Source organism: Bison bison, unplaced genomic scaffold (assembly GCF_000754665.1).
Source record: "Bison bison bison isolate TAMUID 2011002044 unplaced genomic scaffold, Bison_UMD1.0 scf7180017864160, whole genome shotgun sequence".
In the NCBI taxonomy this organism is placed as follows: Eukaryota; Metazoa; Chordata; class Mammalia; order Artiodactyla; family Bovidae; genus Bison; species Bison bison.
Window position 1 is genome coordinate 7,198,382 of NW_011494732.1, and position 16,470 is coordinate 7,214,851.

Sequence of the window (16,470 nt, forward strand, 5' to 3'; positions counted from 1 at the left end):
CGATGCAGCCCGCGCCGCGCCTCCCTGCCCAGCCCCCGCTTGCTAATGGCGGATGCAGGCGTCTGCGCTGCTTCTCCGCTGGAGGAGTTACCGTAGGGCTCGCAATCTGCGAGTTTTAATTGTTTATTTATTTTTTCTCCCTGTTATGTTGTCCTCTGTGCTTCCAAAGCTCGGCACGGATTCGGCAGTGAGAAGGTTTCCTGGTGTTTGGAAACTTCTCTGTTTTTAAGACTCCCTTCCCGGGACGGAACTCCGTCCCTCCCTCTTTTGTCTCTTTTATTGTCTTTAATATTTTTTCCTACCTCCTTTCGAGGAGTTGGGTTGCTTTTCTGGGTGCCTGATGTCCTCTGCCGGCATTCAGAAGTTGTTTTGTGGAATTTACTCGACGTTTAAATGCTCTTTTGATGAATTTGTGGGGGAGAAAGTGTTTTCCCCGTCCTACTCCTCCGCCATCTTGGCGCCTTCCCCTGTAGTTTTCAATCTCTTTCACTTTCATGTTCTCTCTTCTTCCTAAGTTACCTTCTTCCTGTCACCCAGCATGTCCTTGGTTTGCTGCTCTTGTGATCCCCGACTATATTGTGAACCCTTTGAACACAAAGCCTGGGTTGTGTCTTTGTAGTCTGAGTGCCTGACATATAGTCGGTCTGGATAAACGTGGAAAGAATGAATGAATGATCATTCACTGTGGCTCATGGGAAGTTACGTTATTTTGATTATCAACTGGAAAGAAATCTCAGGAAAGAAGATAAACCGACTCTATCTTACTCTCAAGGTGAAATTCCAAAATTAAAAAAAAAAGAAAAAACAATAGACATTCGAATCATCTCTTTTGTGATTGTCACATGCATCAACGATGGCCTCAAATTCTTTGTCACTCTTGCTGTTGGGAGGCAGAGCATCTTCCCTTCCCTTTGAAGCTAGGTCTGACTCTGAGTGAATAACCAACAGAAGGCAGTGGGAGTAACGCTGTGTCAGCTCTAGTCCTGAGCCTGGGAGGCCTGGAAGCTTCTTTTGGTCTGGTGGATCCTGAGCTGCTGTGAGGAAGTTTGGAAAGACAACATGGAGAGACCCTGAAAGGAGGAGAAGCCTTAAGAGTCCCCAGAGAGGAAGAGAAGGCCAGCCAAGCCCAGGCCATGAGAGCCCCCACACAGATCCCAAGATCAGCAGAACTGCCCAGCAGAGCTCTGTCAACCACTGAACTATGAGAGTCCCTAAAACGCTCATGGCTTTAGGGACTTCCCTAATGGTTGAGTGGTTGAGACTTCACCTTCTAATGCAAGGGGTACAGGTTCCATGCCTGGTCAGGGAGCTAAAATCCCATATATCTCACGGCCAGAAACACAAAACATAAAACAGAAGCAATATTGGAACAAATTCAGAAAAGACTTTTTAAAAAATGGTCCACATCAAAAAAAAAATTAAAAAAAAGAAATGCTCATGGCTTTAAGTCCAGCAGGTTCAGGGCAGTTTGTTATGCAGCAATAGATTATTAGGACCAGTGTCTCTTCATTTTGGTGTACACCTGGGGCTTGGCCATATTTACTGCAGACAGATGTCAAGCCCTATCCTTGACTTCCACCTTCTGGTAAGGGTTGCGGGGCGGGGCTGTCGGGAGGGGACTGTGGGGGGGTGGCTGTCCATATGCAAAGAGAGGAGGCAAATTTCCCATTAGAGCAACCCAAACCACCTCAGATCGCAGATAAAAATCTCAAGAGTTACATAGTATTTTCCAGGCTGGCACTGCCTCCACAGAGCTCAGTCTGAGGGACATCCTGTCTGAGAAGGAGTAACTTGTCATTTGGGTCATAATGGCTCGCATTGGAGTGCTTTTTACAATGTATCATGCTTTGTTTCCAGCCTGTCACAGAGATGTGCTCATTTGTTTCAATAATCCCAAGACCTAGGTTTTGCAATCAGCCCCATCTTGCAAATGAATACACCAGCTCACAGAGACATGAAGTTACCTGCCCAGAGTCACAAAGGTAATAAGTCAAGCTTTGAACCATTTGCAGTCTAGCTCCTAAAACCCAGGCTCTTAATCTCTGCGCTATCCTGACTCTCTTCCTTGACTTCTTTTACAAGTCTCTTTATTGATTTCTTGTAAGTCTCAATAACTTGAAAAGTATCTGTGAAAAGTGCCACGGCGCGGGGGTGGGGGTGGGGGTGGGGAGGAGTGTGAGTAGCAATTTCAGAGTATGGGACAGGAGGGAACCAAAGGCCCCAAATTGGATTCAACTTCAGATGCTGCTGGGTAGGGAGATGGAAGGGAATATTTAGTTGGACAGGCACCTGGCTACTTCATTAGAGTAGCAGGGACATTTAAGGGGAAATGGAGGCAAAATAAACATAGAGAGGTCTCTTTTTAGGGGCGCATTATTGAGACAGACCTGAAGGGAATGTTTGCTTATTTCCAAATTTAGGTAGAAATGATGGCAAGGACTGTAGTGCAAGAGAGCATATCCACACTGAGTTCTCAGACACTCAGAAATCTAGGCCTTGTTACCAGAGAGGGCCGATGAGCAAGACCCACAGGCAAGGCTGGTCTTCCCCACAGGCGCTGCACCTCACCTCTCGGTGTTGGGACAGTCCCTGGTAAAACACAGGTGTCTTACTTGAGAGGGGAACAACAGGAGGGTGTTGCCTAGGAAGACATCACTATAGACAAACTTATCAGAATAGCTAGTTTTCATTTTACAGAGCAGTGAACAAGACTGGGGTGGGACAGAATAAGATACACATGTTTTTATAGGGAAGAAAGTTTTCCAGAAGAAGGCAGAAGGTTGAGAGAGAGTATGGAGAGGGCAAAGCAAGGTGGGGAGAGTGAGTGGATGGTGGTAGTGAGGGTGGGAGATGTCAGGGCTTCCCCACTTCACGTAGAGCCTAAAACTAAAGAAGTGCAATGAAATATCAAACTTGCACTGTCTGACATCTGCCCTGGCTGGCCCTGCAGGCAGTTCACAGTGAACAGTGGGAGAAGTTGTGAATGAGGACAGCTGGATTCTAAGTCTGGCTCTGCCTCCAGCAAGCTGTGTGATATTGGGAAGGTCCCTGATCCCAATATCAGTGCTGATCTTTGTGCTGACCTGTAAAATAAGGCTGGGAGTGCTGTTACCCCCCTAAAGTTGTTGTGAGGCTCTGTTAAAACATGAGACACTATGCAAACGCCAAGGTTCCATGCTGTCCCAAGCTGCTCCGGGAGCAAGCAACGGAGAAAGCAGGCCTTGAGCTGCACAGGCTCCTAGTGCTACAGCTGGAGACTCAGGGCAACAGAGATCTGGTGGTTACAGAGCGAGAAATGCAGGGTCTTCTCACCCTTTCCAGCCAGCCCAGATCTACACCCCTGCTCTGTAACAAGCAGAGGCTCAGTCAGTATTTGTGGGCTCCACAACACCCCTGGTCCCAATTTCCATTTCCTCTGACCTATGCCGCCTCCAGGATCTCTTATCACCCATCCCTTTCTCCTTACCTCGGGACACAACCCTTGCTCTTGGCCTTCTGTCTTGAGAAAGTTTGTCATCATAAAAAAGGAGTTCCCCTGTAGAGAAAAAGGAGAGAAGGCAAAAAGGCCAGCCCTTTGAGAACACAACTACTTAATCATAGTAATCCAACTGGCTAAGTGCCTGGGGGCGAACCTTTCCACTCGTCTAAGCTTCAGTCTAGAAATCTGGGTCTGGAAGCAAATCGACTACCCAGAGCGCTTAATATCCAAGCTGGGTGAGCTGCCCTGCTGAGCTGAGGGAGAGCGGAGGAACATTCAAATTGATTGAGCATTCATTTTCCATTCCAGCCTCAAAAGCAGCCTTTTCATTTTGGGGGACACAGTAAGTCCCATTACGTTGAAAACCAAAAGATGTGGGGAGGCAGAGGTGGAGGTGTTACCTCCATCAGAACGCTGTTCAGATTATCCAGGACTTTAATGAAAGGGTCATAGGGCATCCCAGCACCTGGGCAATAGGTGGAGATTTTAATGACCCTCTGTTAGAAACAAATGGATAGCAGCTTGGCTTTTATGGTTTTTCAAAGCTTTCCAGCTTCCAGGGGCTGCCAATGGGCCCTTTTGTCCCTCTTACCACCCCCCTCCATCTGTTCTTTGGTGTTCTCAACTCCACTTCAATCTTTCCTTTTTGAGAATTCTACGTTCGTTTTATCCTTTTGCAGATTGAGACAATGTCAAGCCCTTTCGCTATGGTCCAGACCTTTCCATTCTTTGTCATCTATAGCCTTCCCTTCTGCAAAACTGTAGCCAAGAGTTTTCCTGGAGACATTTTTGTTGATAAAATGCTGCACAAACAATATAGAAGGGCTGGTCCCCTCAAGGCAGAAAGTTCTTTGCCTTTCTGGATCTAGGCAAAACTTGCTGACTTGATGGCCCTGCTTCTGAAAAGCTATGTATAAATAAAGTTTGAGTGAATCAAATCATGTTTTCAATGCACCAGGACACACTGCTATTTTGAGAAACCCTGTAGGAATTGATAAAGCAAAGTGTCATCTCCTTTGAGTTGCTGCATCTGACCCAATTTTGCAATTTTTAGGTTTTCTCAGTTGAGATTTTCACAGAGCTTTTTAAATGGGGCCAGTGTTTTTCTGGAGCGAGTCTCTAGGTCCCAGGGGAGGAGGAAGAGGCCCTGGGGACAGTGACCGGGGACAAGTCCTGGGAGGATGCTGACAGGTGCTCACCTGCAAGGGGAAGGTGTAATCCGCCATATCAAAGACACTCTGCACAACCTTCTTCTGCCCGTTCTCCATAATCTCCTTTTTCACCTCTGCTATCCCTTTTATCTTGCTGTGCACAGAACTGATGACAGGCTCTTTCCGTTGGTACCGCTTGTCACTCACCAAAGCAAAGCTAAATGACAGACACAGAAAAGCATCAGCGATTTTCTCAAGGGAGACACAGTGCCATGGTTTAGGATGCAGGAACTGAGAGCCAGCTCCATTAAAATCCAGGCTTTGCTGGGTGACTTTGGGCAAGTGACTCACCTTCTCTGTGACTCATTTTCCTTACCTGTAAAATGGGAAGAATAGTCATACCTACCTCATGGGGTTGTTTTGAGGATGGACTGAGATACCCATGCAAACTCCTCAGCAGTGTATCTGGCTCATAGTGAGCTTTCACCATGTGGAAACTGTTGTCCCCAATACCAGTCTCTAATATCACGTAATATAGGCCTTAAGTTATAGATTGCCTTCTCAAATAGCGAAGTCCACCCCAGGTCAGTCCACCAGCTTTGTTCTGGGACTCAGCAACACATTAGCATCTACCTAAGGGTTTGTTGTTTGGAGAAGGAAATGGCAACCCACTCCAGTGTTCTTGCCTGGAGAATCCCAGGGACGGGGGAGCCTGGTGGGCTGCTGTCTATGGGGTTGCACAGAGTCGGACACAACTGAAGCGACTTAGCAGCAGCAGCAGCAGCAAGAGTTTGTTCCAGGTTTCCCAGATGGCGCTAGTGGTAGAGAACCTGCCTGCCTAATGCAGGAGGTCTAAGAGACCTGGGTTCAATCCCTGGGTCAGGAAGATCCTCTGGAGGAGAGCATGGCAACCCACTCTAGTATTCTTGCCTGGAGAATCCCATGGACAGAGGAGCCTGACAAGCTACAGTCCATAGTGTCACAAAGAGTCAGACACGACTGAAGTGACTTAACATGCACACACATATGTAAGGGTCTATCCGGCAGGTCAGCTTCCTGTTTTCCAGAAACACCTGCCTAGTTTAAAATAGCATTGGTAATAGCAGCTTACCCTTTATTGAGTACTTAGTACATGTTCTAAATGCATCACCTCCTTTAGTGCTCACAACAGTGATAGGAAACAGTTCCCGAAATCATCCCCTTTTGTAGATGAGAGAATGGGCTCAAAGAGGTGAAGGAACTTGCCCAAGATCACACAGGTCATCAGTGGCAGGCCTGAGGTCTTTGACTGGTCTACCGTAGAGCCCAGAGCAAGATCTCTTAATCATGTGCTATATTTGTTCGTACATGATGTGGCTTTGCCTCTGGTTTCCTGCCTTCTGATCTATTCATAAGCTATTAAGGCCTTCTTTAGAATATGACTCTAAGTGATTATGGTGAGGGGAAGAGAGGGAAAAAGTAGAATTGATAACTAAAAATGGTAGATTCCATCTCCATTTATCCATTTCCTGTTTCCCATTGCCCTGAATAATTGAATTGAATTTATTTTATTTATTTATTTTTTGCTGTCCCGTGCATCATATGGGATCCTAGTTCCCAGACCAGGGATCAAACACATACCTCCCCTGCAGTAGAAGTGTGGAGTCTTAACCACTGGACCACCAAGGAAATCCCTTAAGAGTTTGTTTTAAATGCTTTGTTTATTCATTGGGCATGTATCTATTTGGTCTCTTCCCTCTGCTCAGCCTCTAATATCTGAATGTTTTTAGGCAGTCAGTAGCTGTCCTCTATGAGCTGACCTTGGGAAATCGAGATACTGTGGGCCAAGGCTTGGTCCCAGCTGTTTTCAACCTTGGCTGTACAGTGTAATTACTTAGGGAGCTTTCAAAATTGCAGCTCCCTGGTCTCATCCCTGGAAACTCTGATTCAATAGGTCTGGGGAGTTATCCAGGTGCCTATATATTTTTTCTAAAATTGATTCTAATACACAGTCAGGGTTGAAAACCCCTAAGAGACTCATGGAAAAACAGCTCACATTTGGCAATATGAAGTACTGCACATTTGAGGTGCATTCCCCACGCCCCAGCGATTTCACTCTTAGGTGTATGCCCCAGAGGAACCCCTCAAAGATGGTGCCCAACAAGTTATGTACAGGAAATTGTAAAGCTGCACTATTTATAATAGGGAAAACTGGAAATCATGGAAATATCCTCGAACACTGAATGGGTGAATAAATTGTTGGATTTATTTGCTGGAATGTTCTGTAAGAGTGAAAGTGAATGGAGAACTGCTTGCATCAATGTGGAAATAACATAACATTGAGTAAGGAAAGCATGCCACAGAACAAGATACAGGTTAAAGAAATTAAAAATGACATTATATGCTTAAACAAATACCTGTTCACACATATTCATGGCAGCACTATTCACAATAGTCAAAAGGTGGAAACAACCCACACATTCATTAAAAGATGATGGACAATCATCTACCCATGAAAAGGAATGAAATGAGACACATGCTGTACTGTGGAAGAACCTCAAAAAACTTTGTGCTAAGTGAAAAAAGACAGACACAAAAGACCATGTAGTGTATGACCCCACTTATATGAAACATCCAGAATAGGCAAATCCACCGAGACAGTAGACTGATGGCTCCCTGGGGCTGGCGGAAGGGGTACATGGGAAGTAAGTGCATAATGAGGTTGTCATTGGGTTTTAAATTTATTTTTGGCTCTGCTGGGTCTCCACTGTTGTGGGAGGGTTTCGTCTAGTTGTGGCGGGCAGAATAGGGGGCTCCTCTCTGGTTGTGGTGTGCTGGCTTCTCATCACGGTGGCTTCTCTTGTTGTGGTGCGTGGGTTTAGTTGCCCCACAGCGTGTGGAATCTTCCCAGACCAAGGACTGAACCCATGTCCCCTGCATTGGCAGGCGGATTCTTAACCATTGGACCCCCCCAGGGAAATCCACATAATGAGGTTTGCAGAGAGCGCAATTTGAGATCCAATGAGCATATATGAGACAGAGCTAGCCAGTGTAATTCCATAGACAAATATGATGATGCTTATTCAACAGTGTATTTCAGCCTATCATCACAAAGTGCAATGTTCTTCCGTGTTGGGTATTGCAACAGTCTCCCAGAATAACCATGTCCATTTGACCCTCCATTTTGGAAGCTCAGTCTCTTGTTAGTTAGTCACTCTGTCACATCCAACTCTTCTGTGATCATATGGGCTGTAGCCCACCAAGCTCCTCTGTCCATGGGATTCCCAGGCAAGAATACTGGAGTGGGTTGCCATTTCCTTCTCTAGGGGATCTTCCAGACCCAGGGATCAAACCTGAGTCTCCTGCATTGGCAGGCAGGTTCTTTACCACTGAGACACCTGGGAAGCCCTTAGTCTCTCATATTCATCCCCAAATGTATGATGTGGTGTAGATCAGCCTTAATGGAATCCAACCCTCTCAGAAATCAGAAAACTTGTCTTTATATATTCATGGTTCAGTGTCTTAAGACTCCACACTCCCAATGCAAGGGCCTAGGTTTGGTCCCTGGTCAGGAAACTAGATCCCACATGCCACAGCTAAAAGGTCTAAAGATCTTAACATGACTGAAAGGTCCTAATGCAACGAAAACTGAAGATCCTATGTGCCGCAACTAAGAACTGATGTAGCCAAATAAAGAAATAAATGTTCTTCAAGGAGAATCAAAATGCTCCAGAGATGCATCAAGAAAATAAAGAGGAAATGAAAGAGTCTGCATATGGAAAGAACATTCTAACGGTTGCCCCAGCAGCTGTCTCCCGATCTCCTTGGTGAATCAGACAAGCCATGCCACCTCTCTGGGAAATGGATTTAGTCCCTGAATGGGGAGATAACTTGGACAGCAAAGAGATCAAACCAAATAATCCTAGTGGAAATCAACCCTGAATATTCATTGGAAGGACTGATGCTGAAGCTGAAGCTCCAGTACTTTGGCCATTTGATGCAAAGAGCCGACTCATTGGAAAAGACCTTGATGCTGAAAAGATTGAACGCAAAAGGAGCAGGGGTCAGCAGAGGATGAGATGGTTAGATAGTATCACCGACTCAATGGAAGTGAATTTGAGCAAACTCCCAGAGATAGTGATGGACAGGGAAGCCTGGCATGCTACAGTCCATGGGGTGGCAAAATGTCAGACACGACTTAGCGACTGAACAGCAACAACAACAGGGGGATAACTCCCTGGCTCTCTAATCCCTATGACTGTTCAGCTCTAAGAAGCTACAATTCTCTGCATTCAGAAGAGGGCAAAACCACTGGTCCCTGGAGTGAACAGGGGCATGAAGGAGCTGGGGGATTCAGCTGGGCCTTGAAGGATGGATAGGTGGAGATGGGGGAGAAGAAAGCTGAAGAGTCTGGGAAGATGGAAGAGAATAAAAGTGAGAGAAGCCTGGGTCCTCACAGACCAGTCTAGCTGAAGAGGAGGGCTGTGGAGGGGCAGCAGGAGGACAGAAGGATGGAGGGAAAGGTCCGCTGGGGGAGTCCCCAGACTGGCACACTGCACCTGACTCACCAGTTGTAGACCACGATGCCCACCATAAGGAGGTTTTTCAGAAACCCAATCCACGAATTCTCAATGAGAAGGACTTTCACAGACATGAACTGGCATCTCAGGGGGGGTTGGCTGCATGCACCCATGGTGAGAGTCCTCAACGTGCCACGGGAAGGAAGTGCCTCTCAGCAAAGCCAGACTTCACTGGCACGGTGCCTGAGCTCACGGAACAAAGGTAAAGCTAGAGTGAAAGGGCGTGACCTGAAAGTGAACTGTCCTCCCATCCGGTTAACTGATGCATACCCCAGGGCCCACAGAACCCTAAGAGAACTGTGGGTCCTGGGCCCTCTGTGCCTCATGGAGTAGTCGAGCCTGCAGCCTCTGTATCTTACAGTTAAAATCTCAAGAGAAGAATCTGATTGTGTCCAACCCTGGTCCACTCAGCTGTGTGTGTGTGTGTGTATGTGCAGGGGTGGTCAGAAAGGGGCCAGGGGCAGTCAGAGATGTCCTGCGAAGAAAGTGGAGGAGAGCCTGCACCCTGAAAGGCAAGTTAAATGCTGGCTTCCTGTGGCTGCTGTAATAAGCCACCAAGAACTTAGAGACTTAAAATAACACAAACATTTTTTCTCTTAGTTCTGGGGAGTCAGATGCTTAAAATCATTCTTAGAGGATTCGGATCAAGGGGACAGCAGGCCTGCTCCCTTCTGGAGTCTCCACTAGACAGTCTGTTCTCACCTCTCCCAGCTTCTAGACCATCCCTGGGTTCCCAACCACAACTCTCTACCCTCAACTCTTCTTGGCACATTTTCTTTTTTCCACTTCAACTCTCTTGCCCCTCCCCCCTTATAAGGACTCTTGTGATAATGCCGGGGCCATTCAGATAATCAAGAATAAGCTCTTTGTCTCAAGACCTTGAACTTAATCACATCTGCAGAGTTCCTTTCGCCACATAAATTACCATGTTTACAAGTTCCAGAGTTCAGGACATGGAGATTTGGCACGGGGTGGGGAGCATTATCCAGCCTCCTACAATATAGTCAGGGCTTTCCTGGTGGTTCAGCAGTAAAGAATCCACCTGCTGATGCAGGAGACGTGGGTTTGATTCCTGGGTCAGGAGGATCCCCTGGAGAAGGAAATGGTGACCCACTTCAGTATTCTTGCCTGGGAAAATCCAATGGGGAGAGGAGACTGGTGGGCTATCATCCATGAAGTCGCTAAGGAGTGGGACACGACTTAGCTACTAAACAACAACAATATACCAAGCCCGTTCTACTCTGCCACACCATTCCTTGAGCTAGCTAATGAAGGGGGTTCAGTTTCTTGTTACTCACAGCTTGGCTAAGACATCATCTGTTCTTCCAATTCTCTTTGACTATTGCACTTCTTATCCACTATCTAGTTCATTTGGAAAAACCTTCCTTTTCATACTTCTTAAACTATCTCTCTCTCATTCCAAAAGCTCCTACTCCAGAACACAATACTTTCTACACATCCTACTATATGGAGAGAAGAGAGTGAGTCCTAATCTATTAGTTAATGTTTACCAATTAGAGGAAATATTGGACTGGCCAAAATTTTCATTTGGGTTTTTCCAGAACACAGTATGGGGAAATCCAAACGAACTTTTTGACCAACCCAATATAATGGATAGGTGTAAAGGCATTGAGCTCAAAAACTCAGTTATAGAGATACAGGCCATGGACCACCCAAATTGGCAGAGGTTTATCTTAGAGGCCCAACATTTTAAATAAGTCCAAACCCAAATTAGCCAAAATTGTGTTATATCCTCTAGTAAACAAAACCCAAAAAACTAGTGTCGTCTTAAGCTTTGGTGAGAGAAGTAAAATATTCTCCTTGAGGGTGGTGATAAGCTAATGACCTATGCCCTAATTAGGCAAGAAGCAGAAGGAGCCTTGTGTTCAGGTCTTATGAGGCACACATTTAAAGAGAATCCTTTTGGTGTTTGTAAAAGTGTAAACTTCACAGAAAAGCACAAAGAACATGAAAATGTTCTAACGTTCTCCCTCTCAGAGGTTATCACTGTTGAAAATTTGTGCACATGTTCCTGAAGCCTCTTTATGCCCCCACCTAGACACACAAACATGGCTACACTCTACATGCTATTAAATAACGCTGGTTTTGCTCAATAATATGTTATTAACTCTTCACAATAGTAGTGCAAAATGGATGATAAAGATGGATCTATGATATGTACCCACTTTGAATGGTTACAGGGTATTCTAGTGTTTAGGTTGGAACATATGAAATTGCCCATTTTGCAGACAAAACAATAGAATATTGGCAATTCTATATGGTTCAGCCTAAGAAGTGAATTGTGAAAATTTTCCAGCTGTTCTCTTACTGATGGATATTGAACTAGAACTTTTGTTCAGTTTTGTAAACATTTTCGGTAGTCTTGATATAGCTTTTACTATGTGTCAAGCACTCTTCTAAGCATATATTAAGAACAAATACTAACTCTTTCCACCCTCACCTGCCCAAAAGTAACCCTGTAAAGAAGGAACAGTCTTACCATCACCTTGCTGCTGCTGCTGCTGCTAAGTCGCTTCAGTTGTGTCCAACTCTGTGTGACCCCATAGACGGCAGCCCACCAGGCTCCCCCATCCCTGGGATTCTCCAGGCAAGAACACTGGAGTGGGTTACCATTTCCTTCTCCAATGCATGAAAGTGAAAAGTGAAAGTGAAGTCGCTCAGTCGTGTCTGACTCTTAGCGACCCCATGGACTGCAGCCTACCAGGCTCCTCCATCCCCGGGGTTTTCCAGGCAAGAGTACTGGAGTGGGTTGCCATTGCCTTCTCCGTACCCTCACCTTATAGCTGAGCAAACTGTGACACCAATAAAGTGAGCCCAAGTTCACATAGTGCTGTAGACTCAATGTTTGTGACCCCCCACCGAAATTCATAAGTTGAAACCTAACCCCGATGCAATGCTATGAGAAGGTGGGGCCTTTGGGAAGTGAGTAGGTCACAAAGATGGAGCACTTATGAATGAGAGTAGTGCCCTTATAAGAGGCCCCTGAAACAGCTTACCTCTTCTGCTGTGTGAGAATACAGCAGAAAGATGGCCATCTGTGAACCAGGAAGTGGGTTTTTACCAGAAAACATATCTGATGTCGCACTGACCTTAGAATTTCCGGCTTCTCGAACCATGAGAAATAAATTTCTGTTGTTTACAAGCCACTCAGTCTTTGGTATTTGTTACAGTGAACTAAGACATGTGGTAAGTAGCAGCATTAACTCCTAGCTCATGCTCTGTGTGCTATTGTAAATGGAAGTGCTTTCTTCATTTCTTTTTTGGGTTGCTCACTATTGGTATGTGGAAACATGACTGATTTTTGTGTGTTGATCTTGTGGCATGAGACTTTACTGATTGGTTTATTAACTTTAATGAGTTTTTTGTGAATTCTTTGTGATTCTCCATATATAGTATTTTTTTTTTTTTTGGCTATACCAGGTCTTCATTCCAGCTCACGGGATCTTTAGTTTCAGCATGCAGACTTCTTAATTGTGGCATGCGTGGGGGATATAGTTCCCTGACCAGGGACTGAACCGGGGGCCCCTGCGTTGGAAGCCCACAGTCTTATCTACTGGACCCTCCAGGGAAGTCCCCTATATATATGATCTTATCATCAAAGTATAGTTTACATCTTCCTTTCCAACTTGGATGCCTTTTATTTCTTTTTGTTGCTTAATTGCACTGGCTAGAATGTCGAATATAATTTTGAATAACAGGCATTTCAGTGGTAAAAACCCTCATCTTTGTCTTGCTCCTGATCTTTGTGGGTGGGGGAAACCCTCAGTCTTTTGAGGCTCAGTCTGTTCTCTTCAACACTATACTTCATTAATTCTCTACTCTCCCCTTTCATGTTGCCAGGCACATGTTTACACAAGAATCTTATCACACCTCAGGTAAATTTTACACCTTAAGATAAGTCTCTGAGTCAAAGGTCATGCACATTTATTTTATGTCAGTTCACTTTACCAGACCACAAAAGCTTGAACCATTTCATGTTTCCACCAACAATGCAAGAGTGCAGGCATCACCTTTTAAAAGAGCCTTGACAAACCAGTGTGTGGTTGTGTGGCCTTGGCTGGGATACTAAAGAGTCTGGATACTGTCTTAGGAGTACAGAGCCAGAGGGACTTTGGCTATTATTTTGGCTGCTGCTACTAAGTCGCTTCAGTCGTGTCCGACTCTGTGTGACCCCATAGACGGCAGCCCACCAGGCTCTCCCACCCCTGGGATTCTCCAGGCAAGAACACTGGAGTGGGTTGCCATTTCCTTCTCCAATGCATGAAAGTGAAAGTGAAGTTGCTCAGTCGTGTCCAACTCTTAGTGACCCCATGGACTGCAGCCTTCCAGGCTCCTCTGTCTGTGGGATTTTCCAGACAAGAGTACTGGAGTGGGGTGCCATTGCCTTCTCCGATTATTTTGGAGAAGTGGAGAAATGTAATAGCAGGCTGAAGCCATTTGGAAAGTGTCAAGTAGAAAATGGACCACAGGGCAGAACTCTAACCAAAAGGGAAAAATTACAGGCAGATAAATTTTGGTTCAGTGTAAGGAAGAAATGTCTAATAATTAGAACAGCCCTAGAACAGAACAAGCTTTCCCTGTAGCTGCTAGCTGGTGACACTGATGATAATGACAACAATGATGATAATTTTCATTTATCCCATGATCTCCCTTTCTCTTGAGTCTCCTCGCCATCTACATTTCAGCATCAATTTCCCATCTTAAAAATAAAGCTTCCCTTGACCCCACATTCTTCTCCCACTACTTGCTGCCTCTCTCCTCCTTTGTATCCAAGTCCCTTGAAAAAGTGAGTCACCACATCCATTTCCGAGTCTCCATTCACTCCTCTGCTCACTCCAAACTGGCTCCCACCCCTGGAACTTCTATAAATCCTTTCTTGTCAAGTAAACAACAACACCATCACTGAATCCAGTAGACATGCCATGGACCTGATCTTCCTGGAATTCTCAGCAGCATTTGATACCAGTGACCATGCCTCCACTTTTCCCCTCGCCTTCCCAAATCCACATTCTCCTGACCTTCTTTGGATCTCCATGTTTGCCCTTTCTGAGAATCCTTTGGTGACCTCTGTGCTTTTCATCACTTAAAGGTTAGAATTCCTCAGGGGTCTGTTCTAAGCCCTCTTGTCTTCTCATCTACATCCTCTCTTGCTGGTCAGTTGCAGCTACTGCCATGGTTCTAGTTAACCATTTTTATGCTGGTGATATAGAAATCTACATCTCTAGCTCCATATTCACATATCCATCTATCAAATAAGTATCTACATTTGTTTGTCGCATAGACTTGTGCCTGTAGTGCCTTCAGTTCTGAATTCATCTTCCACCCTAGATGGGCATTTTCCCCGCTTCACATTTCCTATCCCCCATAAGTTCTTCTACCACCCATCAGTGGCCCAAGCCAGAACATGGCGAACCGCCTAATTTATCCTTTCCCTCATCCCCCCCATCCATTCCATTGTCAAATCTTATTGTTATGTCTTCCTAGCATTATTCAAAACCATCTACTTTTCTCGTCTAACTCCTCATTCCAAATCACTGTGAACTCTCACCTGGATGGCCCGATATTCTCCTAAATGGTCTCCCTCCCTCTGTTTGTACTCTTACCTCCTCCGTTTTCTACGGTACTTCATGGGGAGCTTGGGCTCTGGGTTCAACATCGGCTCTATCACTTACTACTTACATGACCTTGTGTAAGTTACTTAGCCTTTCTTTATTTTTTCTTTAATTTTTAGTTGCAGTGGATCTTCATTGCTGCTCCATGGCTTTCTCTAGTTTCAGTTCATGGGCTTATCATTAGGTGGCTTCTCTGGTAGCAGAGCACAGGCTCTAGGTGCACGAGCTTCAGTTGTTGCAGCATGGAAGCTCAGTAGTTGTGGCACACGGGTATAGTTACTCCTGGCCCAGGAATCGAACCTATGTCACCTGCCTTGGCAGGTGGATTCTTATCTACTGTACCACCAGGGAAGTCCTACTTAGCCTTTCTGAGTCATCGGTTCTTCTTCTATAATTAGGGGATATTAGATTTATATTGGGCTTCCCTGTTGGCTCAACTGGTAAAGAACCTGCCTGCCAATGCAGGAGATGCAAGAGACGTGGGTTCAATACCTGGGTCAGGAAGATCCCCTGGAGAAGGAAATGACAACCCACTCCAGTATTCTTTTTTTTTTTTTTTGATGGAAAAACTATGGGCTTCTACATTGGCCTTATGACTCCTCAGCTTTGTGTATAGGTGTATGTCCGTGTGTGTGTGTCTGTGAGTGCACTTGCACTCACATACATGGGGAAGCTTCTTAACTGCTTTGAACCTCAGATTCCTTGCTTGTGAAAAGGGGATATTAAAGTTTATCTCATAGATCTGTTGGAAGATTAGATGACCAAAGAAGCACTCCAGTATTCTTGCCTGGAAAATTCCATGGACAGAGGAGCCTGGTGGGCTACAGTCCACAAAGTTGCAAAAAGTCAGACATGACAGAATTATATTGGCCAGGGTTCGTAGTTCTAAACAACAGAGTCCACTCTGCCAAGTTTAAGAAGATTGTCTAGAAAACGCAAATCTATACAGGTAGGGTATAAGTTAGTGTTTGCCTGGATCCAGTGGGTAGGACTGGGGAGTGACTGCAAATGGGAATGAGGGATCTTATTGGAGTAATGAAATATTCCAAAACTGAATTGTGATGATGGTTATCCATCTTGCAAATTTATTAAAAAATCATTGAAGTATATGCTTTAAATGGGTGACTTTTATGATATAATAAATTATACCTCTGTTGGATCACAATAAACTGTGGAAAATCCTGAAAGAGATGGGAATACCAGACCACCTGACCTGCCTCTTGAGAAACCTACATGCAGGTCAGGAAGCAACAGTTAGAACTGGACATGGAACAACAGACTGGTTCCAAATAGGAAAAGGAGTACATCAAGACTGTATATTGTCATCCTGCTTATTTAACTTATATGCAGAGTACATCATGAGAAATGCTGGGCTGGAAGAAGCACAAGCTGGAATCAAGATTGCCGGGAAAAATTTCAATCACCTCAGATATGCAGATGACACCACCCTTATGGCAGAAAGTGAAGAAGAACTAAAGAACCTCTTGATGAAAGTGAAAGAGGAGAGTGAAAAAGTTGGCTTAAAGCTCAACATTCAGAAAACTAAGATCATGGCATCCAGTCCCATCACTTCATGGCAAATAGATGGGGAAACAGTGGAAACAGTGGCTGACTTTATTTTTGGGGGCTCCAAAATCACTGCAGATGGT

General features: G+C 45.1%; 2 protein-coding genes across 4 annotated transcripts in view; one reads left to right on the forward strand and one right to left on the reverse strand.

Moving 5' to 3' along the window:
- Positions 1-16,470, reverse strand: part of P2RX7 (purinergic receptor P2X, ligand-gated ion channel, 7) — a 58,950-nt gene that overhangs the window by 30,224 nt on the left and 12,256 nt on the right. The window contains exons 1-3 of one of the 2 annotated variants that reach the window (XM_010841352.1): positions 9,177-9,560; positions 4,678-4,846; positions 3,467-3,535 (exon numbers count right to left, since the gene is read on the reverse strand). In XM_010841352.1, coding sequence (XP_010839654.1) covers positions 3,467-3,535; positions 4,678-4,846; positions 9,177-9,301 — 363 coding nt within the window. In that variant the 5' untranslated portion in view covers positions 9,302-9,560. Of the gene's footprint in view, positions 1-3,466; positions 3,536-4,677; positions 4,847-9,176; positions 9,561-16,470 lie in introns of those variants that run through there. The other variant, XM_010841353.1, reaches the window with a different exon arrangement.
- Positions 12,360-16,470, forward strand: part of IFT81 (intraflagellar transport 81) — a 164,878-nt gene continuing 160,767 nt past the window's right edge. For both annotated transcript variants that reach the window (XM_010841349.1, XM_010841351.1), the window contains exon 1: positions 12,360-12,395. The gene's annotated coding sequence lies outside the window, so the exon portion shown is untranslated. The remainder of the gene's footprint in view (positions 12,396-16,470) is intronic.